This window comes from Xyrauchen texanus, chromosome 26 (assembly GCF_025860055.1).
Source record: "Xyrauchen texanus isolate HMW12.3.18 chromosome 26, RBS_HiC_50CHRs, whole genome shotgun sequence".
Taxonomy (NCBI): Eukaryota; Metazoa; Chordata; class Actinopteri; order Cypriniformes; family Catostomidae; genus Xyrauchen; species Xyrauchen texanus.
In genome coordinates, this window is record NC_068301.1 from 35,397,035 (window position 1) to 35,424,793 (window position 27,759).

The 27,759-nt window shown below is 38.1% G+C and overlaps 1 protein-coding gene across 1 annotated transcript; it reads left to right on the forward strand.

Moving 5' to 3' along the window:
- Positions 1-27,621, forward strand: LOC127619970 (transmembrane protein 222-like). Its single transcript, XM_052093015.1, has 6 exons — positions 1-193; positions 9,757-9,841; positions 12,054-12,085; positions 12,257-12,353; positions 14,356-14,486; positions 22,489-27,621. Exons 1-6 carry the CDS (start codon positions 75-77, stop codon positions 22,574-22,576), a joined length of 552 nt encoding a protein of 183 aa, XP_051948975.1. The 5' UTR covers positions 1-74; the 3' UTR covers positions 22,577-27,621.
- Positions 27,622-27,759: the final 138 nt, after the last annotated feature.

The following is a 27,759-nucleotide window of genomic DNA, read 5'->3' on the forward strand; positions in this document are numbered from 1 at the left end:
GCACCGCTCCTGTCGACTGCGTCCTGCAGCTTCCAGGAAGCGGAACGAATGAAGTTCATTTTTCACAGCTGGTGATGGCGGATGCTGTCGAAATAGACACCATGAAGAATTATAACATAGCGTTTGAGAGGATAGACCCCAGCATAAGCCGCTATCCCTACTGTATCGTATGGACGCCAATCCCCGTGTTATCGTGAGTGATTCTAGCATCATACACTGTTGCTTTTCCTTCGTGTTGATGTTGTGAAAGCGATACAGTCCCGTGCAAAAGCGGGTTGTCTGCGATGGATGCATTACACACATATACACTGCAAGAGAGCGGAGCGTTGCGTCATCCAGCGCTTGCAGTGTAGAACGCTTGTTTATTGTGGGAGTCGCGTGGCGTTGACAGCAGTCTTGTTGTACAGTGACTGATTTTTCTTTTTGGCCAGAACCTGTTTGACTGTAAGAAAAGCACAATCGCTGTTTAAAGTGATAAATCACACAAAAATGAAAATTCGGACATAATTTACTCACCCTCATGTCAAACTCGTATGACTTTCCTTCTTCCGTGAAACACAAAAGACGTTTAGCAAAATGATGCAGCTCTTTTCCATAATGAAAGTAAATGGGGACTTGGACAGTCAAGCTTTAAAATCACCATAGAAGTATAATGAAATTAGGCAAAATGACTCATACGCTACATTACAGATCTTAAAGCTACTTGATGTGAACAGTTAACCAAAATTTAAGTTCACTGAAAATCCTCCACTGCAGCTCTCAAATATCATGCATACTTGCGTACATTTAAAAATTGCACACCAAGGCACGTCATTGACTTCATACCTAATGTCAAATATGGTCAAACTTTAACTGCTAACTTTTCCACTACCATGGTAAAAGGGATAGTTCGCCCAAAAATGAAAATTCTCAGATAATTTACTCATCCTCGTGCCATCTGAGATGTGTATGACTTTCTTTCATCTGCAAATCACTTTTGAAGATTTGTAGAAAAAGATCCAGGCTCAGCAATTCCTTAGAATGGGAGAGGATGGAGATTAGATATTTGTAGGTCCAAAACACATAGATAGTCCACATAAAATAACTAAATCCTTTCTCCAGCGGTGACATTAATGTCTTCTAAAGCAAATCGATTATGTGTGCGAAAAATAATGTTATTTAAGCACTTTTTAACGATCTTTTAAATTGAATTGAATTCAGCCAGAGTGTCCTCTGCAGCTGATCTCAGTGAAGTTATTATATTTGCCAACTTTGTTAGCTTTTCTTACACTATTGTCATCTTATTTTGTGCATTGTTTTGTTCTGTAAGTGGATTTTTGACCAGCAACTCACTAAGTTTGGAAGATCACAGCTATCTGTTAAGTAAAACGGTGGGATTCTCAATCAGTAATATTATATGCTATGGCAAAAATCCAAATACAACTATCTGCTACCCCAATGTTAATAATGATTCCACTGTAACAGTTTACAGAAAGTTAAACCATAGTCCATACAACATAATGTAATTACATTACCTGTCGACTTAAGCATAGATCTTGTTGAGCAATGTAATAACAATGGATTGCATTAACCCGTATGTTTAAATATTAGTTAAAGCTGTATATAAACACACTGACGCGCCATGTTTGTTTATGTTTGAGGTAGTCACGTGAAATTACCGCATAGACAGTAACCCATAACATCACCATTCGGCTCTCACGTCAGTGGAAAAGCGCAGCTGGTTTACAATATGCCCCTGCTTTGAACCACGGAGCACAGGCTCTGCACCTGAATCATTGCAATTTCAGTGGAAAAGCAGAGTTGTCCCTAAGCCACTCTTGCATAGTCTTGGTTGTGTGCTTAGGATCATTGTCCTGTTGGAAGGTGAGCCTACAGCCCAGTCTGAGGTTCTGAGCACTCTGGGTTAGGTTTTCATTAAGGATATCTCTGTATTTTACTGCATTCAGCTTTGCTTCAACCCTGACCAAACTGACCAGTCCCCAAGTCCCTGCTGCTGAAAAACAACCCCACAGCAAGATGCTACCACCACCATGCTTCACCGTTGGGATGGTTTTGCACAGGTGATGAGTGGTGCCTGGTTTCCTCCAGACAGGAGGCCAAACAGTTCAATCTTTGTTTCATCAGACCAGAGAATCTTGTTTCTCACAGTCTGAGAGTCCTTCCTTCTGGCCACTTTGCCATAAAGCCCAGATCGGTGGAGTGTGGCAGTGATGGTTGTCCTTCTGCAAGTGTCTCCCATCTCCACACATGATCTCTGGAGCTCAAACAGAGTGAACATCAGGTTCTTGGTCACCCCTCTTATCAAGGCCTTTCTCCCCCGATTGCTCAGTTTGGCCAGGTGGCCAGTTCAGGAAGAGTCCTGGTTGTTCCAAACTTCCTCCATTTAAGAATTATGGAGGCCACTGCAGGGCTCCAGACTGCGACTAAAATGGTTGCATTTAAATAATTATTGTAATATATATATATATATATATATACACTCACCTAAAGGATTATTAGGAACACCAAACTAATACTGTGTTTGACCCCCTTTCGCCTTCAGAACTGCCTTAATTCTACATGGCATTGATTCAACAAGGTGCTGAAAGCATTCTTTAGAAATGTTGGCCCATATTGATAGGATAGCATCTTGCAGTTGATGGAGATTTGTGGGATGCACATCCAGGGCACAAAGCTCCCGTTCCACCACATCCCAAAGATGCTCTATTGGGTTGAGATCTGGTGATTGTGGGGGCCATTTTTGTACAGAGAACACATTGTCATGTTCAAGAAACCAATTTGAAATGATTCGAGCTTTGTGACATGGTGCATTATCCTGCTGGAAGTAGCCATCAGAGGATGGGTACATGGTGGCCATAAAGGGATGGACATGGTCAGAAACAATGCTCAGGTAGGCCGTGGCATTTAAACGATGCCCAATTGGCACTAAGGGGCCTAAAGTGTGCCAAGAAAACATCCCCCACACCATTACACCACCACCACCAGCCTGCACAGTGGTAACAAGGCATGATGGATCCATGTTCTCATTCTGTTTACGCCAAATTCTGACTCTACCATCTGAATGTCTCAACAGAAATCGAGACTCATCAGACCAGGCAACATTTTTCCAGTCTTCAACTGTCCAATTTTGGTGAGCTCTTGCAAATTGTAGCCTCTTTTTCCTATTTGTAGTGGAAATGAGTGGTACCCGGTGGGGTCTTCTGCTGTTGTAGCCCATCTGCCTCAAGGTTGTGCGTGTTGTGGCTTCACAAATGCTTTGCTGCATACCTCGGTTGTAACGAGTGCTTATTTCAGGCAAAGTTGCTCTTCTATCAGCTTGAATCAGTCGGCCCATTCTCCTCTGACCTCTAGCATCAACAAGGCATTTTCAGCCCACAGGACTGCCACATACTGGATGTTTTTCCCTTTTCACACCATTCTTTGTAAATCCTAGAAATGGTTGTGCGTGAAAATCCCAGTAACTGAGCAGATTGTTAGAAATACTCAGACCGGCCCGTCTGGCACCAACAACCATGCCATGCTCAAAATTGCTTAAATCACCTTTCTTTCCCATTCTGACATTCAGTTTGGAGTTCAGGAGATTGTCTTGACCAGGACCACACCCCTAAATGCATTGAAGCAACTGCCATGTGATTGGTTGATTAGATAATTGCATTAATGAGAAATTGAACAGGTGTTCCTAATAATCCTTTAGGTGAGTGTATATATATATATATATATATATATATATATATATATATTAGGGCTGTCGATTTAACACGTTAATTCAGTGCGTTTAATTTGATAAAAAATAATGCTTTAAAATATTAGATTCCTGAGAAATTCAAGCTTGTAGTACCACCTGTTTACTGCAGAGGGCTATATGGGCAACGCACAATTTATAAAGTGAAGAAAACAACCTTTAGCAGCAGCAACACAAACATGCATTATGTTTTGCGTTCAAAACACTTGATGGAGCGCAAGTCCAAACTAAGGGATCTCAAGATGTGTTCTAAGTATTAAACTATATTTAACTTGACACAGTGACCTAAAAATTGTATGTTTATGACGCAACGCATCCGAGACGCTACACAAGCATGTCTGACGCAGCTGTTCATTGACGGGTCCTTAAACAAGCCCTCATAATAAATCTCCAACTGATTGACAAATTCACTTGTGAAATGGATTGCTGTGAACTGTATGCCAATTAGGGCTGGGCGATATGGCCAAAATTGTTATCACGATAATCTTTTTCATATTGTTCGATATCGATATTTATAACTATACACATTTACACATTGCACTTTCTTTTTTTATTTCAAAGTTGACAGAAGAAAAGAAGTAAAAATAAATTCTAAACAGTCAAAATAGTCTCTACAAAACTGCACAGGGTGTCCAGAGACGGCCAAAGCAGCGGGGTCTGCGGGATCTTTTATCAATTTTACCGTCTTTTACCATTTATCAATTGAAAATGAATGTTAGAAGATCATCTGTTTGTTCTGAAACATAGTGACAGCAGTTCAGTATTTGTTGGAATATTTTTACATTAAAACACATTTTTATATTTCTTTAGATTCAGTTTCCCAAGTATGGGGCATAGAAGCCCTTGTGACTGTGGAATGATGCTGAATGTGGGTTCAGGGGTGTCCCGAGAGAAAATTTAAACATTTGCATATTTTCATTAAAGTGAGAGACTAGTCTACCAACTAGTCATTTTAGTCTTTCCTTATCCATTCCAGACATCTAATACATTTTCACAAAATTAGAACAGAAATCGATTTGTTTATTATTAAAGGCTCGTAACATGCTGATTAATAAAGATACATTTAGAAGGGAAAAACGTTTTGGTTTAAAAGGTGCTTTGAAACTATGTTAACTCATGCGGTGCTTCATGTCTACACACATGCAGGGAAAAGAGGCAATGCGTGCGGATCGGGACAGGGCAGAAATTATCCATGTTTGGTGGATAATTTCTAGAGAACAATATTCAAGATTACAGCGCAGAAAGATCCGAGCTGCTGTCCACATCACTGTTGTTCTGTCGCGCTCTTCACTAGACACGGTGAGAGGGTGCAACTGTTGCCATGAAGTCTTGCATTGTGAATGAAATCAATCCGGTGGAAAAAAAAATAAATAAATAAATAAATAAATATATATATATATATATATATATATATATAGAGAGAGAGAGAGAGAGAGAGATTGCGAAGAGCAGTATTAAATAAATATTTTATTTGTATAAATTATGAAAGGTGTGTGAACATTTATGAGACAAAAGATAATGCAAACTTATATTCTCATCTATATATACTGTTTATTAAACCTCTGATTAATTGGTTATCAGCTGTCTTTTCTTTGGCTTTCTATGTAGTTTCTGAACAGCAATCTAAATCGAGCAATTATATGATTTGGTGACTTAAAACAGCCATTTTGCTCCTTAATGTTTCAGCTTAGGAGTCAATGGCTCCTGTGTAATTTTTGACTGGAGCCCTGCACTGTGCGCATGGGAACCTTCAATGCTGCCGAACTTTTTTTGTACCATTCCCCAGATCTGTGCCTCAATGCAATTCTTTCTCTGAGCTCATCAGGCAGTTCCTTTGACCTCATGACTTGGTTTTTGCTCTGATATGCATTTTCAGCTGTGAGACCTTATATAGACATGTGTGTACTGAGTTAAAGGTCTGAATACTTATGTCAATGTGATATTTAAGTACTAAAACTATTCTTTTGTAATCCGTCAGCATCTGTAAATCCACTCCGTTTGTTCATCTGTATTCTCAATCACACAAGCCCTTCAACATATCTGCTTTCCAGACCTGTATTGTTTGCCAGTATGTTTACTTTGGATTAAAATCAAGTAACATGCCAAATTTGTGACAGTACATTGGCAAACAATAAAGATTTCCCAATGTTACAACACAAGTCTGCAACAAGGTGATGGCAGATTGAGAATGAGTTGAGACATTAAATAAATGTAAAAATATATATATAGATATTTTTAAATACACGTTATAAAATATATATTTATCAGTGTACAAAAGGTGGTGGACAGTTACTGTACATTCTAATATAAACCTATTTCTATACAAGCACTCATATATGAAAACAGTAGGTTTAATGTTGGTTAAATGGTGCTTTTAAGATAATTTGTGGTAGTTTTTCGAAATACAGGCACATCTACTCAAACGTATCTCATGGGATTGAAGCATTTAGCACATAGGCCCTGATTTAATTTAGGAATGGACCTATTAATAGTAAATGTCATTCATGCTATTATAAATGGTGCAAAAAACGCTTAGTAGCGAGCTGTTTATTATGAGATTTAACTTTACCTCCCGTTTTTTTAAAAATAATCTAAAATATGACTCTTGGAATCAATTCCATCGATTTCAAAACTAGGAATCTTTCTGGAATCGAACAGCCCAAGATGTTACCCTTATCCCTGCTGCATCTGATCCCCCGCCCCACGTTTTGTTGCTTCTCCTGTATTTGGGTCTGAAGCTTGCTCTCTAGGAGGCTCAGTGATAAATATGCACATGGACAGGAGTGTATCTGGGGTGCCGGCGTGTGCCCTACTCCACTTTGGCTGGTGCTGTTTTCTCCTGGATATTCACAACGTTTTCAGGGCTCAACAATAAGGACTTTTTATGCTCACCCATTTGGGTCAGTAGTTCAGATTTTTACTGCCAAAATTTTAATTGGCCCCACCCATATTTTTCTTATATTTTAGAAATAATATTAATAATAATATTTATACACAGTAAACCCTTGTTGTCATTACTGGAAAAATCAAGTTATCTTAATTTAATATTAGCTGTCGAAGTTATCGCATGCAATTAATTGAAAAAGTTTAACTTGATTTTTTACACATGATTAACACATTTACCATTAATAAAGCATAAACCAGCATAAACACTGGTTGGAGTAGGGCAAAACCTTTTTGTTGTGTCTGCCCGGAGTCATTACACTGATGCACACACCACAAACACACACACAACAGTGATTCTGTGTCAATGATCAAGTGAACCTATTAATGCTTTTTGTTGTTCAAGATGTCCCAGATGGGACATGTGATAGAAATCAAAGTGCTTTGGAGCCTCTGTAATGAACCGTTTCACTAGAAGCAACAAGACGTTGTTTATAGCACTTTTCACGTGGAGTTCAAAGCGGTGCTTGACGTTGGTGCTAATGCCCTGATGCGAATCATAAATGTGGCTACACGATTGCTGTAACAAAGCAGATTTAGCAGCAGTTTAGCAGCAGATTAATAGTGGAGGATGAGAGTTTAAGGGATTTAAAGGTGCATATAGTAGTTTTTGTCTTTGTGTCATCTTTTACACTGACACCTAGCGGCTTTGATTCAGCATTCAACTGCAACTACGTTGTAGAAATGTAGTATTCACAGTCAGTCATGATTATTTTAATCAATAAGTGAAAGTGTCAAATAACAGGACGATTACTGAGATTAAGCGAGTAGTATTCTGCTGATCATGTGATTCTAACATGGCAGCCCCCATGTGTGGACCCTCTCCATGTAGAATTAAACAGCTTTTATAAGAAGATTACTGATATGACTGGAATCTTCATTTTAATGTGAGTGCTCATGATTTAGTACATATATTACACAATTACAATTCATGTCTTTTAAGTGTTTTCATTTTTAATGAGAAAAAAATTACTGAGTGCACCTTTAACGCCCATTGCAATAATTGTGCAACATATGTGGGGACTAGTTCTTTCAATTAGTCAAACTCCCAAATACATTTGGATTATTATCCAAAGTGTCTTACAGTGCATTTATTACAGGGACAATCCCCCCGGAGCAACCTGGAGTTAAGTGCCTTGCTCAAGGACACAATAGTGGTGGCTGTTGTTTTGTTTTCTTTCCTAAGAAGGAAATAAGTGCATTTTGACAGCAAAATAAGTATAGAGTAAAATTTCAGCACTTTAAATATCTGCAATTAATCTTAATTAACTATGAAATATTATGCAATTAATCATGATTATGATTATTTTAATCGACTGACAGCACTACTTGAAATGTCAAGTTTTGGGCTCATAACTGAAATATCTATGTTCCTTCAACTTACTTTGCCCCTTCTGAAACACAGTAACATCTTTTCCACAACCACAGGACATGTCTTCCGACATGGTTGTTTAAGAAATTTGTCAGCTGAAACACATTAATCACTGCAATAATGATCCAATCAAAGGCTCTTAATTATCTGATTATTTGAATGCAAATGGGGACTTTTTTTGGCTGGCAGTGGCTGTGTCTCGTTTGGAAGAATGCGTCTGCCGGAGATCGCATTTGTCGGCCGCATACATCATCGATACGTCTCGTTTCAGAAAAGCAAGTAGGCTACTTTGAATGTGGCCTTTGAATGCGACCTTCTTTCCCAGGAATTCGGAGTATGCATGTGGTGTATCCTTTGTGGGCACTCACAACCCACAATTCTTTGCTTCAACTGAAATGTAAAAAAAAAAAATAACACCAATTTGCCTATAGATATGATGTTCAAATTCAAGGAATGTTAAATCCCAAGTTTAAATACCTCAGTAGATGGGTGCAGAGTATATAATATGCATAATTATATTAATATATCATCAAAATAAATTATTAGACTAAAAGTACACCTGAAAAATCTTTTTCTTTTCTCATTACATCATTATCTCTCCTAAATTTGACTTCATACATTCCCTTCTAGAGGGACTTTGTTCCCATCTCACTCAAAGCGCTCGTGCTCTTTAAAGAGTGACGTGTTGTCATAGCAACCGTGTTACATTCCATTTCCATTCGTCCTACGAAGGCCGTCTCGTTTAAACTAGGCTTGTTTAAAGGACACTTGGTATACTGCAGCTTTTAAAGGACGCAACCTCCAGAGGATGCATCCTTCCAAACGAGACAGCTAGTGCATAGCCTACACTTATTTAACATACAATAAATAATTGTTATTGTTTTTTTAACTTAACTGGGCTGAAACTCTCTAACACTGGCCCCAGACCAGCAGGCCGTCCTTATTGTCGAATCCTGCCTTTACTCATTTTACATGCCTGCTCTCTCGATAGCACTTTTTTCACTTTGACAAGAGTTTTGGTCTCGTGTCTAATCCGCTTCCTTATCTGCTTGTCCTTTGGATTGCTGGTGCCCTGCTGGAATTCCAAAGGCAAATTAACATGAATATGATTCAGCAGGGAAGCTGGATTTGGTCCAGGTGTATGATATTGAACAGGACACTCTCCAGGGTGAGGCCTCGTGCTTCGCTGTCCTGCCAAAAATAAAAGTGTGTGTGTGTGTGTTTATTAAGGGGTAATATACAATCAGCTGATAATGGTCACATAATTTTTCTTGACAGAGTGATCAGATCTGTTGTGTGTTATATGCTAGTGTACTCCTGAAAGTTGACAGAATAAACTTTTAGCAGATTTATGTACACAATACATTTTTACATTTACAGTCTTTCGCTTCTTGGAAAATGGACCAAACAGATTAATGATTCATCTTGTATGCAGGGGTGTACTGTATACACATTTTTGTCCATTAAAATGAAATGTAAAGTGTCTTCATTGATTTTGACCGTGGTACAAGCCATCAAGTGACAACCTGGGTTTCCATCTATGTATTTTTATGCAAAATGGAATGGAAATACCAAGATATCAATATGTCATGTCCCAACTTTTTGTTTCAATTGGAACTACGTCAAAACAGAAAAGAATGCATTTGCCAAACCAATTTATGAGGCCTTTAATTCCACCTTTTTTCTGTTACTCTTTCAGATGGCTGTTTCCGTTCATTGGCCACATGGGCATCTGCACGTCCACTGGAGTGATCCGTGATTTTGCAGGTCCATACTTTGTCTCAGTGAGTATCTAATCAGTAAAAAATGTATTTGCTGTTTGCTAAAATTAAGCTATAGCACATTTCACAATGTTTGCTCTGTAAATATAGTATTTTACCACAAAGTATAATTCTATAATAACTTAAAAATGGAACAGCTGGAAACCGTTTGTTTTCCTTTAAAATATTCATGCATCTTTTACACCCAGAAATAGTTCTAATACACTGTCACAATCTTCTAACATGCATATGTGACCCATGGAAACAATTCCCTACACAAGTATTGCTCTACAAAGGTAGATAATTTTTCATTAGGCATTAGAGAAATTTGAATACAGCTTGAGTGCAGTTGTAAATGGTTTATTTTGCCTACTTCCCTGGTGAATTTAACATTTGATTGTGTTTAAGTCACTTAAAAAAACTGACAGAATAAAAACAATTAATATTTTCTGATTATCATTATTTTTCCATTAACATAAACAGCTTTTGTGAGTATTTACACACACACTGACTTTTTCAGCCTCATCTCATAAAAACTAGACTTGCCACATTTTTGTAAAATGATATAACGTGTTTTGTTTGTTAGCGCTTTTATGACACATTCAAATTATGAATAGTGTTGTCTCCCGTACCCTGGTCCTTCGCATCACAAGAGCAATGCTCTATCACTTGAGCTACCGCACCATTTGGCTTAAACGCTTTTCTTTTGAACAAAATATCACACTTAAGATCAATTAGCTCTAAATTACATCATGTTTGGCAGCGCCTTTTCGCAGTGAATAGATAGTGCATGCTGGTTGCCAGACTGGATAATTTGAATGTTACATTGGGCAAATTTAAAGCTCTGATTTGATGCCTTTGATCTCCTGAAATGTTGCAACACTGAGCTTGTTAACAGCTTGTGGAAGCTTTATACTGCTCCTGCTATGGCAAGATAAATGTTATAAAAGACCTGTGGACTGGAATAAACCATGGATGTAGATGGGCACAGGCCTTGCGATGCAACCTTATGTTGACATATAAAAAAGCCTATATCACAGTTTGGCAGATTTCAGAGAAGAACATGCCTTTGGATAAAGGTCTCTATAACTCTGCGGCTTGAAATTCGATCATAAGTATCATTTAATGTCCCACTGGAAACCACTATAAAAGTTCAATACTCACCAGCTTCCTCAATGACCCTGCACAAGCACATCCTATCATTTACAAAAATAAAATCTATAGCGGTGCACAAAGGTGCTGAGTAGAGGAGGAATCCTGTCTGTAATGGGACATGTGATGAAAGGTGCAGCTCTATGTTTCTCCTGTTTGGGATACTAATTGTCATGTCCTCAGCTGATTCCAGAGTTCTGGAGTCTTCTTGTTAAAAAATACCCAGTGGAATCCCAGAGTTCACATTCAGGGCATTACGGTTTTCCTGGAGCTGAAGATCGAAAATCCCACAGACTTTTATGTAAAATATTTGACTTTAATTCCTCCTAAAGATTTAAAGCTGTGTCCACCAAACTCAGCACAGACCTCCTGACTTAGTAGGCTTTATTAGGGTAAGCTATGCCTTAGCAACCACCCAGAACATCCTAGCAACCACATAACATTCAACCTTCAATTCTCACTCCTTAAACTCCCAAAGTATTCCAACTATACCTATAAGGACTAAAACTTCAATTCTTTTTTTTTTTAACTTTCATACAAGTCAAGCCAACATTCAACGTTTGTTTTGGCATACTTTTCACACCACATTTTATATATCATTTAGACAAGGTGTGCAAACAAACATTATTATAATATGAATGCAGTTTAGGATATTACCCTGCTAAACAGATCCCTGTTAGACGGGAGAAAAAGTGAAATGTGTTGGGTAGAGCATGGCAGGTAACTTGAGCTGATATGGTTATTTGAAAATGTTTATTTTGTCTTGTTTACATATTGAATTCATGGTGCTAATGCTAACATGCTATATGCTGCCAGTTAGACGTTTTCCTAAAAGTTCGCCCAGACGAGCTGTTACGAACCGCCAAAACGAACTCAAAAACACCTTTTTGGCCTGATTTTGTTCTAAATGACGTCACTCCTGTTCATTCTACGATTTCATATATGAAGTATATCGGGGCCTTTAAGAGCCCACCATTCAAGTCATAAGTGAGCCAATTGATAGGAGCATCCCTATCAATATGCCTTTACATGTTACACTTTTCAAACACAAGAGTTTAATAGTCTCTTTCTGCTCTTCTTACAGGAGGATAACATGGCATTTGGAAGACCAACAAAGTGAGTAAAAAGGTTCTTGGAAAGTCTCTTCTCTAAACCATTGTCTGTTTGAGTTAATATTTTCCAATGAGGTTATAAAATACATTAGTTCTACTAAATCGAAATGTTGGGTTAGACTTTGATACAGTATGCATGTTATTTATTTTGCAGTAATTTCCATCTATTTCTCAGGTACTGGATGTTAGATGCAAATAAAATATATGGCAGAGGGTCTGACGCTTGGGACATAGCCATCCACAATGCATCAGAAGAGTATAAACAGAGAATGGTAAAGTGTGTGTGTTTCTTCTGTTCCTTTTATTCAATAAAGTGTTCAAATACATGTCGTATAGTTGTTCAAGTCAAAAACTGTGAATTCTCCCATACAATATTCTCATGTGATGTTTGATGATGAGTGATTGTGGAGTGATTGGATTGGATACACTACTTTGTCAAAAGTTTGGAAGCATTATAACGGCTGTCCCGACCTCGCATAAGCATCGGCCATATATCTGATTTTTAGTGGAGGGTCCCACTCAACTATTTTATCTGTCTGAGCATAAAAACAACAAGGCAAAAGTACACACTCTGAAGGATGACATAAAACCAATGCACCAAATGGAAATAAAGTTTGCTCACTCAAAACAGTTCATTTGTGAATTATACCCTTTTATCTCCACACCACATTGAAAAAGTGGTGTGACTGTTACAACACTAAGACATTTTTGTTCTTGAAAGAAATACATGCTTCTCTTTACCTCCGATGAATTGAATTGATCAAAAACACCACCTTAAAATGAGTAATGCTGTAAATTATTAGTACTGTTTAAAATAACATTTTTATTGGTGACGTCAAAGTCCCATTTTCAGCAGTCATTACTTTAGCCTACTAAGAAAATAATGGGTCAAATTAACCTTACGAAATTATTCTAATGTGCTAATTTGACACTCAAGTAACTTTTTGTTTTTTGTGAGAACAGTTGTTAATTAATGAAGTGTGGACATCCAAAAAAACAGTGTCGTTTTTCAATTGCAGACATATTGAGTTGCATTTCTTACATGTCACTTAACACTTCAAACTTTGTTTTAAAAATGTCCATAAAGAAACAAATCTCTGATGTACTACTGTCTTGAAAAATAAATCAAACTGGATCTAACCAGGACAAAGAGGGAAGTGGCCCACATGCACAACAACAAGAAGACAAGCACAGTACTATGCAAAAGTTTTAGGCACTTGTGAAGAATGTTGCATAGTGAGGATGTCTTCAAAAATAATGACTTAAATAGTTTTCATTTATCACTTAATGTCATACAAAGTCATGTAAACATAAAAAAGATAAATCAATATTTGGTGTAAACACTTGAATTGCCTTTAAAACAGCACCAATTCTCCTACTTACACCTGGACACAGTTTTTCTTGGTTGTTGGCAGATAGGATGTTCAAGCTTCTTGGAGAATTCTCCACAGTTCTTCTATTTAGTCTGTCTCAATTGCTTCTGTTTCTCCATGTAATCTCAGACTGACATGATGTTCAGTGGGGGTCTCTGTGGGGAACATGACATCTGTTGCAGGGCTCCCTGTTCTTCTATTCTAAACTTTTCTAATAGCAAAAGTAATGTCTGTGAGTCTAACATTTATATTTCATATTGACACACTAAAGCTGAAGATATAAATAACCATCTTAAGACAAATTATTTTGTGAAGCATCTTATGTGCCTAAAACTTTTGCACAGTACTGTATATCAGAGTCTCTAGTTTAAGAAACAGACCTCTTGAAGGTCTTAAACTGGAAGCTTTAATGACCAGTAAATGCAAACACCAGTTCCATCTGCAACAGTGAAGAGAGGGCTCTTGATTGTTGGCATTTTAGGCATCATTTAAAAGGAAAAGCCTTTAAAAGCAAATAAGAAAAAAGGGTAGAATGTGCAAAAAAATAAATATTAAGTGATAAATGATTAGAAATTAGTATTATGGTTGGAGGAATCTTAATTAAAAATCTGTGTTTTATAATCCAGTGACATCTTTTGGGAAGTACTGAAGAAAGCATAAGATTAAACTTTTCCTGAAGATCTAGAATAAACTTACTGCTAGAATGCTTAAGGTGTGGATGATTTCTTGTATGAGCAGACAATATGAAGAATACAGGATTTATTTAAATAGAGAAAAGTTTGTATTTTTAACATTGTAAATTCACAAACATTCAAATTTGAAGGGTATTTTTTTTTCATTAGAGTTTGTGCCAATAAAGGTCTGTTTAATTTTTTGACAATTACCTATGTTTTCCCTCTAGCACAACCTTTGTTGTGACAATTGTCACTCGCATGTTGCCATGGCACTGAACTTGATGCACTATGACAACAGCACCTCATGGAATATGGTGAATCTTTGCCTTCTCGCACTTATTCATGGAAAACATGTCAGGTGAGATTAATTCGTACACTTACACTGTTGAACTAAATACATTTGTGCATGTATTTGTATGTGCTTTTCCCATACAAATGATTGCGTGTTGGGTGGGTATGCTGCAAAGTTCAATTAAGGCAAGTCAGGTCACTCGGCAGACATATTCGTGGCAGCCTCCGGGCAGCTATTTTAAGTACATCTACTATCTACTTGAATTGGGAAAGATTAAATCTGCAAAACTGTTGGTCAAGATTACCAATAAATAACACATTTACAATTAGCCATAAAATCTGACAAATGTTATCATAAATTGTGCTTCTTTAGATCAAATCATACACCCACACACACAAACAATGGAACAAAAGGGTTGGAACTAGGGTGGAATTGTTTTTTTTCTGTAAACCTTCAGTGGAGCACCACTTCTTAGTTAAATGCAATCTGTTTTTATAGAATAGAGGTGCACCTCATAGGGAGTTTGAACATGGACAGATATTACAAATATTTTCATTCCATGGATTAAAGGGACACATTTTTCGTGTAAACAAGAATAATCTAGGCTTCTAGAGGGGCTTTTCCGCAGTGCACTGTGTCAACAAATCTTTGAGGCTGTGTGGGCTTGGCCTAAATGAGCTGCTGTGAATTTGGTTCTAGATCCAAGTTTCGAGATCATGAACTGGACACAGATTACTTCTGATTCAGGCCTGCAGCAAACTTCCTCTCTATTGCAGCTCTGGACATAATGTAATATAGAACTTGGACCCATTACACTGTTTTGGGTGTCAGCTGAAAATTTCATGACACCTGAATCTGTCCACTTAAAGTCTAATAAGGTATTGTTCCAGACACCATTTCTGGTAGCTGTCTGAAAATATAGTGCATGTGCATTGACCCTCAGGGACTGAGAGGTATTTACACAAGAGTAGCAAGATTTCACTGGTATCTCCCAGTGGCACCCAGGTGTAATTTAAAGTGTTGTATTGGGTGCATGTTTCTCCTAGCCCAAAGTGTTCAGTGTCCATCTATCAGTTTTTATTGTGTGAGTGGAATTGTCAGTCAGTGGGAAAAGAACTACAGGGATGAACTAATGATGCAGCTTGTGGGAGCTGATTGTTGGGTTTGCATCAGATTATAGAGTAATTGGGATTCTCCCAGAATCAGCATAAAGTCTGCTCCAATTTGCAGCTTATTTTGGCCAAGAAACACCCACTAAGATGGGGAAGATCATGTAAACTTGTAATGTGAACAAACACCTAACCCTAAGAAGTAAACTTTGACACAAAATCGCCCCATACAATTTGTGCTATGAACATTATGGATACATCAACTCGTACATTTAGTTGAGAATCACTTTCACTATTTTCACCTGGTAGACCATAAAATGGGTAAAATAACCCATAGACTTATTTGATGGAGGGGCCTGTGATATATCTATGGTCTATTCTGATTGGGCTTGAAAGCAACCACCCAGTACATCCTAGCAACACCCTAACAACTGCATAGCAACTTGCTAAAAACTGCTGAGATTACCTTAGCATAGCAATGCCCTGGCAACCACCCAGAGCAAACTAGAAACCACTTAGAAACACCCTAGCAACCATCCAGAACATAATACCAACATCCAAATTGCTAAAACCACCCAGAACACCCTATTTATGCCCCAGCAACTGCATAGTATTGCACTAACAACCACTAAGCTCACCATTGCAACAGCATAGCAAAAACCCTAGCAACTAGACAGAACATCATAGCAACCACATTTGCCTACCAATCACTCAGACCACAGCACCTTAGCAATGCTTAGGCAGCAACCCAGAACACCATTGCAATAGCATATCAATGACCCTGGAAACTAGCCAGAACATTGTAAACACTAGGCCTACCAACACACAAAGAACCTCTCAGAACTTCTCAGCAATGCTTAGGCAACCACCCAGAACACCACAGCAACTGCATAGCAACAACCTTGGAAACCATCCAGAGCATCCCAGCAAACACTTAAGGGGATTCCCTAGCAACCACCCAGAACACTATATAAACCACTTAGCAACGTGCTAACAACCACTCAGAACACCTTAGCAGTGATTAAATCACAACCCAGAACACCCTAGCAACGCCCTAAAAACTGCATAGCAATGCACTAACAACCAATGAGATCACCATATCAACTACTCAAGCAACCATCCAGAACATCGTAACCACACAGGCCTTCCAATGCGCTAACAACCACTCAGAACACCTTAGCAATGCTTAGGCAACCACCCAGAACACCTTAGGTACCACATAGCAACATGCTAACAACTGCTCAGAACACTTTAACAATGCCCTAACAACTGCAAGGCAACACACTAACAACCACTAAGATCACCATAGCAATGACCCTAGCAACGGTCCAGAACATCATAGCAACCACAAAGGCCTGCCAATGCACTAACAACAGCTCAAAACACAGCACCTTAGCAATCCTTAGGAAACAACACAGAACATAATGGCAACAGCATATCAACGACCTTGGAAAGTAGCCAGAACACCACACCACCCACTTAACAATGCTTTAGCAACCATCCAGAACATCTTAAAGCCCATGGTGCAGGTTAAACACCACTGTCGATTAATGGGTAGATAAAGCAGTCAAGATATGTATATAAAGTTAGAAATGTCTCCAAAATGGTGTTAAAGTCCAGTTTTTGTAGTTTTTGTTTAGAAACGGTTATTTTTTACGCGATTCGGCGATGACGTCACATGAGGTAGACGCAGTGGAATGTAGCCTCAGCCGTTCTCAGCTACTTGAACTAATTCTAGCAGACTAGCACTGACTACTATGGCGTCTAACTGGGATGAGGAAAAACAAATATGAAAAAGGGTCAGCAAAATGCAAATGGGTGTAGTGGTGAAATAAGAGGTGGGTATACTATGAATACTTAGAACAGTGATTCGCAAGCACATTGGGTGTACGAGCACATTGCAGGAGTACATGGAAACATTTAATCATTTATTTTCAACTTGGAAGTACTGAGAATTATTTACTACATCTTTGAAATTCCAAGAAGATAAGTAAATATTCCCAGTCATTTCATAAGTCCATCAATAAAATGGGACGTGTGTGCTACAACTAACGTTAGTTTCCCAGTGGAAACAATAACCTATGGCACAGCCATAAAGCTTTCATGATGATATGGACTTTTACTTCAGGGCAATTTTGTTATTATTCTAATTTTTATTCGTGAATCACGAAATATGCTCTTCTAATGTCAGAGTGATCATGCTTGTAAGTTAGTGGAGGCTGTGTCAAAGGGAACACGGTATACAAAATACACACAGAGCTAGCTAACACGCAGCTTGTAAACATTAACTTTAGCATGATGCTTACCGTGGCAATTTCTCACTTGCGGCAGACGGTGTCTCTCGACCTCGGGACGGGGCAAGCAGAGAGGTTTGCGTTCACAGACGGCACGGCGGTAGGAAGTAATTTAGCACTCCTCTCACTCTTTAATCCAAGTGAGACCATCTTAGCATCCCCTGAGTGGTAATCCTCCTCTTTGAAATGCGCGCTGCATATTCTCGAGTAGGCGGTGACAGAGCTAGCTGAAAAATCTGCCCGCCTAATCTTCACAAACTGCACCCAGCTTCGGAAGATCCCTTTGTCCTTGGGTAAGGAATGGACCCTATGTCCAGTTTTGCTGGAGTTCTTGCACCGCCACAAACACAGTAATAAACCATTTTGACTAACGTTATTTATGATCTACTCTTTATCTATCTCTAAGCTATCTGTTATGCTATGCTATCTCTCACTATCTATGCTATTCTATCTATGCTATGCTATCTATCTATCTATCTATCTATCTATCTATCTATCTATCTATCTATCTATCTATCTATCTATCTATCTATCTATCTATCTGCTTACTTATAAATCTGTCACTGTCACTCTTTCACTAGTTAGCTACTCCTCGTCTCACTCTCCCTCAGTTGTAAGGCGGGCGCAGGCTTTCTTCTGTAGATCCAATAGTCAGCGAGTACCTCATGTGGCGTCATGGAATGCATTGTGGGAGAAATAAGAATAATCGCTAAGCTGTAGCTAAAAGCTAACATATCACCTAATTTTCCGTATTATATTTCTTTTTTGTAGTAACCTACAACATCAAATACAATGGATAACTGTTTAAATGTTTATTACAAATTAGAAAATTGCCAAAAAAAAAAAAAACCTGCACCATGGGCTTTAACTACATTGGTCTACCAATGCATTAACATCCACTCAGAACACCATAGCAATGTTAAGGCAACCACCCAGAACAACATAGGAACCACATAGCAACGTGCTAACAACATCTCAGAACAACTTCGCAATGATTAGGCAAACACCCAGAACACCCCAGCAATGCCCTAAAAACTGCACAGCAACACCTTAACAACCACTGAGATAAAAATAGCAATGACCCTAGCAACCATCTAGAACATCTTAACCACATAGGCCTACCAATGCACAACATCCACTTCTAAACTATGCTTAGGCAACCACCCAGAACAGCATAGCAACAACCCTGGAAAGTAGCCAGAACATCACACCACCCACTTAACAATGCCTTAACAACTATCCAGAAAATTGTAACTACATAGGTCTACCAGTGCACTAACATCCACTCAGAACACCTTCGCAATGCCAAGGCAACCACCCAGAACACTAGGGGTGTAACGGATCGTAGTTGATCCGTGATCCGTACGGACACCGCCCCACGGTTCGGCACACATGTGACTTGCGGATTAATTGTAAAGTTGAACCATTGTAGAGTGAAAGACAGTTTTACTGCCAATGTTACATTTCAAAGTAATAATTTCTTAAAACTTGATGCAGAGTTGCAGTGAAAAGATACAGACTAAGCAGTCATGTGTTCACATGAACGGGTTTTGTTATGCAGTTGATAATAACAATCATAGCTAGCGGAGGAGCAGAAGAACTCGAAAAGCCTCCCGCATCGTTCAAGTTGCTTGTATGGGAGCATTTTGGCTACCATGTAAAATATAATGATGACAGAAGAAGGGTGATGGAAAAAACTGTTATGGTATGTAGGCACGAGAAAGCCGTATGGAAGTTTCAATACATCGAGAATGGCCACACATCTGAAGCGACATCACCCTCGTGTGCTAGTGACGGGAGCCAAGACATAACAACAGCTTCTTACCGCGGCATTTAAGCAGCCCTTTGCAGCAGAATCAGACCAGGCTAAAGTGATTACTGTGATGTTTATCACTGCAGACATGAGGTCATACTCTGTTGTGGGAAACAAAGGGTTTAAAAATATAATGAAAGTGCTGGAGCCATTCAACGAAATCCCCTTTTGCACCCACTTCAGTATGAAGATCATGCCAGAACCTAATGAACAGGAAAAAATTAAAATTGTCACAGAATTATCCAAGGCAACCTCTATTGCAATCACCACAGACGGGTGGACCTCCAGGGCCACGGAAAGCTACGCGACTGTGACTACTCACTACATCACAGCGGAGTGGGAGATGCGAAGTCCGGTGCTACAGACACAACCTCTATGAGAGTCATAGCAATATCCCAGTCACCACAGATAATGCCAAGAATCAAGTAAATGCAGTGATAGAAGCTGAACTGGGGCCACAGATAGCTTGCTTTGCACATGTGATCAATTTAGCATCCCAGATGGACCGCCTCCTTGGGAGGATCAGGGAGGTGGTTTCCTTTTTCCACAGAAGCACATCAGCAGCTTGTGTGCTTAAGACCAAGCAAGAAATGCTACAGCTACCAGCCCTCAAGCTCATACATGATGTCACAACAAGATGGATCTCCATTTACAGCAGGTAGCTGTTACTCTGCACTCACAGAAAAGTATCAGAGGTATTGTCACCTTGTCTGATGATGATGTGAAAGTGGCAGAGTCCTCCAGGTGCTCAAACACCTCTAAACAGTTACAACCCTCTTGAGCACTGAAACTGCACCATCTGTGTCCATGATCCTACCTCTGAAAACAAGGATTCTACAATCCATGGCTCCAAGTGAGGAAGACAGCACCATCACTAGAGATGTCAAGGCTGCCATTAGAGTGGACCTGAACCCCATATATATTGACCCTATCTATCGACTCCTAGACTGTCTACTGCACTTGATCCAAGGTTCAAGTCCCTGACTCACCTAGACCCTGCCTTATGTGATCTCACTGTGATTGTGGCTACTGAAGATGTAAAAACCAATTAAGAGTGAATTATAATAAATACTGCAGTCTAGTCTTCTATGCTATTGTTATGTGAATCATCCATATATATTTTGAATAATAATGGCAAATGTTAGCGATTGCCACAATTGTCGTTCTATGAAATATGATAAGAAATATAGTTAGTTTAATAGATCAGGGTCATTTTTTTCTGCAGGGTCAAGCCAAAGAGCCAACACCCACAGGAGCAGACACAAAGGCATCTCCTCCACAAAAGAAGTCAGCCATGGAGGAGCTTTTTGGGGAGACCTTTGCGAATAATGACACAGACAAGACTTTTGCCAACACCATCAAAAAGGAGGTGGCGTACTACAGGGCAGCAAGCGGTATGCCAGTGGATGGTGGTGATCCACTTGCATGGTGGAAAAGCAATGAGTGTAAATACCCACACATTTCCATGATGGCAAGACACTACCTTGCTGTGCCTGCCACTTCAGTTCCTATTGAGATGGTGTTCTCTACGGCAGGAGACATAGTGACTGCAAAGAGGTCTACTCTCTACCCAGACAATGTAGACATGCTCATCTTTTTGAAAAATTATTTGACATTATAAGCTCTTGTTCAGAGGAAGAAGATACAATCATGCCTCATATTGCACTTTAATAACTATTGAATATTTTACTTTAAGATTTTATTTAAACACTGGGCATTTTGAATGTTGTTTTTGTTAAAACCATAGGCAAAAGTTTCTTGCTGTAAGTGTTCTTAAATGGAAAGCAAAGTTATATTTAATAATAATATTGGTCAACAAAATTTTAAACTGAAATGTGGCATACTGTTATATTTAGCATTTTTGTTAGGTTGATTTTTATTTATTTATTTACTTTGACATTGTTTGTCTTGTTCCAAATAAAGAGGAAGTCGTTTTAATTTATAAAGTATTTACTTCACTGACTGGAGTTCAAAAAGCATTACAATATGTTTATTTTATATATAATTAATTTGCAATGATTTTCTAGAATACATTTACTGTATCGTGATATAAATGTACTCATATCCACGGTTGGGGAGTAACGGAATACATGTAACAGGATTACCTATTTAAAATACAAAATATAAGTAACTGTATTCCACTACAGTTTCAATTTAAATCATTGGTAATTAGAATACAGTTACATTCAAAAAGTATTTAGGTTACTGAAGAGATTACTTTGCATTTTACTGTCATTTGTTTAATTTAATATTTAGTCCTTTCAGATGGAAAACATCTATACATATAAATGATGTGATCCAAGGTGCATTTGAACAGTGGTGAAACACTTTCTTATGATGTGTTACATTCATACAAGCAGACAGAGAAGTAAGTTTGAAGTAAGTTTGGAGCAGAAGAAATAGAAACAAACCTTGTGTAAATTGTTAGCTTTACGCTAAGCTAAAATGCTATTTCTAGCCATTTTACATGCACGTTACCAGCCACTACCAGTGCTGAAGAAGTAATCCAAAGTATTTAGAATACGTTACTAACCTTGAGTAATCTAACAGAATTTGTTACTAATGACATTTTACAGCATGTATTCTGTAATCTGTAGTGGAATACATTTCAAAAGTAACCCTCCCAACCCTGCTCATATCGTGATATAAGATTTTGGTCATATCGCCCACCCCACCGCCCAGAACACCTGAGCATTGTGGTGGTGAGTTTTGCACTGGCCCATTGCCATACTCACATTTTCTTCAGAAAATGTCAAAATGTAGTTTCTTTTAACTTTTCATTTTTACTTTGCCTCATTTCTTGTTTATCTCTCTTACATACATCTTTGCCTCGATATTTGTTCTTTTTACAGTTGTGCGGGCTTTCTGAAGACTTGGCTTCCGTTCTTCATCCTAACCATTGTCATCCTTGTAGCAGCCCTTTGTCTAAACCTGCGATGACCAGACCTGGATCAAGCAGAGGTGGGCGGTTCAGGGTGGGCGGGTTATTGAGACCAGCACCCTGCAGGAAACCCATTTCTCCACCTTAAAGTGGGACTCCAATACATGTCAACTGGACCAGAGGTGTCAACACAACCCTGTCCAACTCTTCAAAACATAGAGGAGCTCAACATCGAAATTAGAATGCAAGATCTCTTTGTTGTAGTGTAGAGACCACAAATCCACCATGGCTTTAATGTCTTGTGGAGATATAAGATACTCTTCTCAAAAGCGTGTCTTCCAAAGGCATGAATTTGCTGTCACTCTTAAAGGTTATGGTGCTCATTTATTGTTTGGTTAGATTTTGATCTCCAAACTAGAACTGCTGTATAGGAAAAATAACACTACAACTTTTAAATATAAATGTCTTATATTTTAAATATAACTTGAATATACATTTCTAATGATTATTGTGGAACAAAAGCATTGAGATATGTTGTAAAATGGATTTCCTTTTAAAATGAACACTCATCTACTATAATTTAAAGATGTCCACATTGGCTTTCTTATTGACAAGCTTAACCGCGTCATGGCTAGCTACAAATATTTTATAGCTTTTGCTTTTAATGGTGTAGCTTGGCATGCTTTAAGAGTAATTTGTTCCATGTTTTTATACCAAAAAAATTGAATTACATATAGAGGTTACCACCCAAAAATTGATAAAGCAGCTGATTAAGCAGTCTTGTTTGCATTATGTATATTTACAAGCAGCATTTGTATCAAACTGCCTGGCCAGCTAATCTTATATTGCATGATATACTGTCAACATGTACAGTACCAGCAAACAACCCATTTTACATCCATAATGTAACATATTTCGCAGTGAAACAGGACATTCAACAAGAAAGCAAATGATTGATAACTGATTGTAACATAAAAAGTGGGTGTTCTATATTAGAATGGAGCCAGGTGATTGGAGGAAAAGGGTTAAAAAGTAAGGGGGATTCGTTACATCAGTCAAAAGCAGGGGTGGACTGGTCATAGGGAGATGGCCATGGGCTGGCCGCAAAACGGGGCGAACACCTGTATTTTTAGTTTTTTTACTTTGTGTTGTGTTTTGTTTTTGTGTCCAAAAACTACCAGATGACATGCCGAAAAGCTCCCAAATTATTGTTTCGACAAGAATTATGAAAGGAAATACTGTCATATTGACCATTAATAACAACTTGCTCATTTTTCATAGTGTAATGAAAAACAACATTAATGAAAACATGATTTGTGTTCCATAAACTCAATGATTTGGGTAATGTTTATCAAGAGACTCATGAATTACAGTTAACATGAGACTTAATTTTATCCATCAGGAATTGATTGGATTTTGAAACAAGATGGAGAGAGGTTGAAAAATAAGGCACTTGCAAAAGGAGTCATTTTGTAAGATGAACAAGCTATTATTTTAGGATGTCATTTTGATTATGATGATTACGAGAAAAGCTATTTGCTTCTTTGGAATAATGTGCACCGGTCCTTTACAATAAGACCAGGATTGTGCTTCAAGAAAGTAAATAAGAGTCTGTTTTCATGTTGATTTTAAGCTGGTACATGCCTAAAAGTGTTTTTACATTAAATGGATCCAACTGGTTTATCACCTAGATTACATCCAACCTCCATTACTGTAATCCAGAACACTGTTCCCTCTGTTATACCTGTTAGAGATCTGTTTGTCTTTCTCCGCTATTAAGTTTGCATTTTGTTTCAAACACCAATTGAATCAGGCTGTAATTCTAGACTAGGCTCTGAACACCAAATCCGTTTCCATGGCTGCTGTTCCAGAATTAAATCCACCCATTGTTTGAGCCCCCCGCCCTCTGGCTCCATTGCTCCATTACTCTGTTACTCCCTTCTCACATTTTTTTATGTTCTCCTCGTTCACAGTCCCTCGCTCTTTGGAAGTATTGCCAAGAGCAGCAGGTAGCCAAGTGTTTTAAACCCTTTGGAGACTCTTACTAAAGATCTTCAGATTGGCTAGAGTGTTTGAGGAGTGTGGCCTCTGCTGGTACCGGCTAGAGCTGATCAGATTAGAGAGACACTGGGAAACATAATTGACTGGGCTGCTTACTTACAGGTTTCCTGTCTTCAAAGAAGTGAACTGGTCGATCAGAAGCTCACTTGACTGTTTTGGTTTTTAAAGTTGCTGCAGCCCAGAAGTTCCCAGTTCCTGTTTGTAATTCCTGAAAACGAATGGCATTCCACAGGGATTAAACTTTTTTTTATAAGGGATTATAAAATTTTTACTTATTTTTACAGGGATTAAAGTCACAATTGCGAAAAATAAAGTCGAAATTGTGAGAAAGTAGCTATTGTAAGGTTTAATACACTTTTAAAGGTTTTATAGCAAGTGCAAGTTTATATCTCGCAATTCCAACATGATATAACATAATTCGGTGACAATCAGTGACAAACTTGCAACTAAATTGTGAGTTTATTTCTCGTAATAGCAGGATTTAAACTTGCAATTGTGACTTCTTGCAATTACGATGAAAACTAATAATTTCGTTTGTCACGTAATTGAGGCTTTATGTCTCTGTATTTTTGTTGCTGATGACTTTAAATTTGACAATTACGAGAAATAAACTCATAATTTAGTATGTCACACATTTGCGAGAAATATTTGTAATTACTAGAAATAGTCACAATTTTTTGAAATAAATCGAATTTGTAAGGTTTTATAGAATTCTATAGGTTTTATAGCCTATCTCAGAATTGCGAGTTTATATCTCGCAATTGCAACTTTATTTAACCTAAGTCAGTGACAAAATCAATGACGAACTAGCAACTAAATTGTGTGTTTATTTCTCATAATTGCAGGCTTTAGACTTCCAATTGCGACTTATTTCCCAAAAAAAGAACATTTTAGATTGTCACCTAATTGCGGGTTTATGTCTCTGAATTGTTGTTGCTGACTTATGTTTTGACTCTTAAGTCTCACAATTACGAGATATAAACTCTAAATTGAGTTTGTCATGCAGTTGCGAGATTGTCACTGAGTTTATTTCACTGACTCATGTCGAAATTAGAAAGTCGTAATTGTAAGAGCTTATATCTCACAACTTCTACTTTAATTGCAAGAGATAAACAAACTGATCAGTTAAATCGGAAACAGTAGTTTGACTTTTCTTTAGCTAAAATTGTTCTGTGCTTACCAAAATTTTAATTTGAACCCGGGTCTCCCACGCTGCTGACACAACGAGCTTCCGGTTATGCCACAAGGGAAGGTAAACACACTGGAGCTGATGCAAAAATGTATGCAAGGAGATAGTGCTTGTCAGTGAGTCAGCATAATGTGGCCGATCCTATACAGGAACTCTCTGAAACAACATGCCGACTTCTCTCAGAGGACTCGATCGTATGGAATAACATGAGTTAGTGATAATTAGTATCTTTGGCGTAAGCCCCGTCCTATGATCCAGCGTCAGGATTTTCGCTTGAACCATCAGATCCTGCCGGAAGGCGAAGACAGCAGGGGAGAGGAGCTTACCCCTAGAGCAGGATGGGACCTAAACTGGTGGTGGTGGGGTGGAGGTGGGTGAATGCCGCACGAGCAAAGTAAGACAGCTATGGGCCTTATGAGACATAGGCTAGATCTTGATAGGATGAGAAGCCGGAACTGAATGAATGAATGACAATGGTACCACGAGTCCACCGCGAGAACTGTCGCATATGCTTTCATTTTCCATGTAATCTTGCTGAAATAAAGTTACTATCATGAGATAAAGGCTGAGTCTGAAACCAAAGGTAGCTGTCTTGTTGCCTCACTAGAAATGGAATCAAAAGTTGGAAAAAGTTAATAAAAACATACGTTTTGGCTATCAACTGCCTATTCGGCCACCTTTATTTTTTCCAGCTCAACCACCATGGATTGTGGGATTTCATAAGCAGTGAAGGACACCTCTATGGTGCCTTTAAAAATCAATCAGATGAAGGTATCTCAGTTGACAGGATTTTACACAAACACTGGATTCGGATGTGCCTTGGTCCTTTCTCCTTATTCAGCCTTCGAAGGCAGCATTTTCCTGGTTTCAGACGCAGCCATAAAGTCAAAATTACTTTTTGAATTACTTCTTTACTTATTTTTTCCGTGGTGGGATCTGACTTCTTAGACAGATGTATAACCTTTAGAAAATGATCATCAAATTCAGGTTTTTTTCACTTCTATTTTAAATGTATTTTATAAGAGGCTTGCATTTTTTGCTACCCTGTTTAAATACAGTTTACAAACCAGGTTTGTATTTTTTCCTAGCAATAAACATGAAATAAAATGTTTACAATGAAATTTTAATACTTCGAAAATGTAAAATATAAATAAAAACTATGCCAGATGGGTAACAGGGTCACAAGTTTAGCCTACATTAATCTCACTCAGTAGGGATTATAGGTGGGGCCAAATGCTGGTGTTGTTATTGATTAAATTATGTTTCCCATATCTTACAGAATAAATTTTTTTTTATAGTTATTCTAACAATATCGGGACACCAAAAAGTGTATCCTATTCATAAAAAGTGCCACTTAAGTTTCTTTATTGATTTTGCCATTAGAACATCTTTTCACAGATTCTTCATTTTGGTTCATTTTCAAATGTATTATGTCTATGTATTAACAATGAGCTGCTAATGGTTTTCTTTCATGCTCTACCAGTTCATCTTATCATTATGTTAACTTTGTACAATTACCAAACAAATAAGCTATTTTAATATTTATGAAATTGTCATACATTCTATACCGCTGCGCCTGTATCAGTGTGTGTGGACCAGTGTGCGTATGTTTGCTTGTTAGCATGTTTCCCCCTGTATAATGTATATTATACGATTATGCTTTTACTTTATATAAACAACAATTGCATATCAGTGTAAATTAGTGTTGGACTTGCCTTGCCTTTCTTTTGCTTTAGCCAATTGTCTAGCATGTGGATGCCCATGACTACAACATACATCAGTGGCAAAAATAAATATCCAGTTATCAAAGACCAATGGAAACATTAAATCAAAGCCATTTATAAATATCCATGATGGCCCAATAGATATTAATGTATTTAATATTCAAGCATTATTGATATCAATAAATTATATAAATTTTATGTTGGGTTTCCTTTTTGTAATGATTTACGTTCATCCGAAATGGTAATTTTCTGATCACTCATACTTTGA

Bases quoted from the DNA above. Each gene is read 5' to 3' on its own strand.
- LOC127619970 (XM_052093015.1), top strand. From the start codon at position 75: ATGGCGGATGCTGTCGAAATAGACACCATGAAGAATTATAACATAGCG. The intron at 194-9,756 runs GTGAGTGATTCT...TTACTCTTTCAG, and splicing joins ACGCCAATCCCCGTGTTATC to ATGGCTGTTTCCGTTCATTG. The intron at 14,487-22,488 runs GTGAGATTAATT...TTCTTTTTACAG, and splicing joins ATTCATGGAAAACATGTCAG to TTGTGCGGGCTTTCTGAAGA.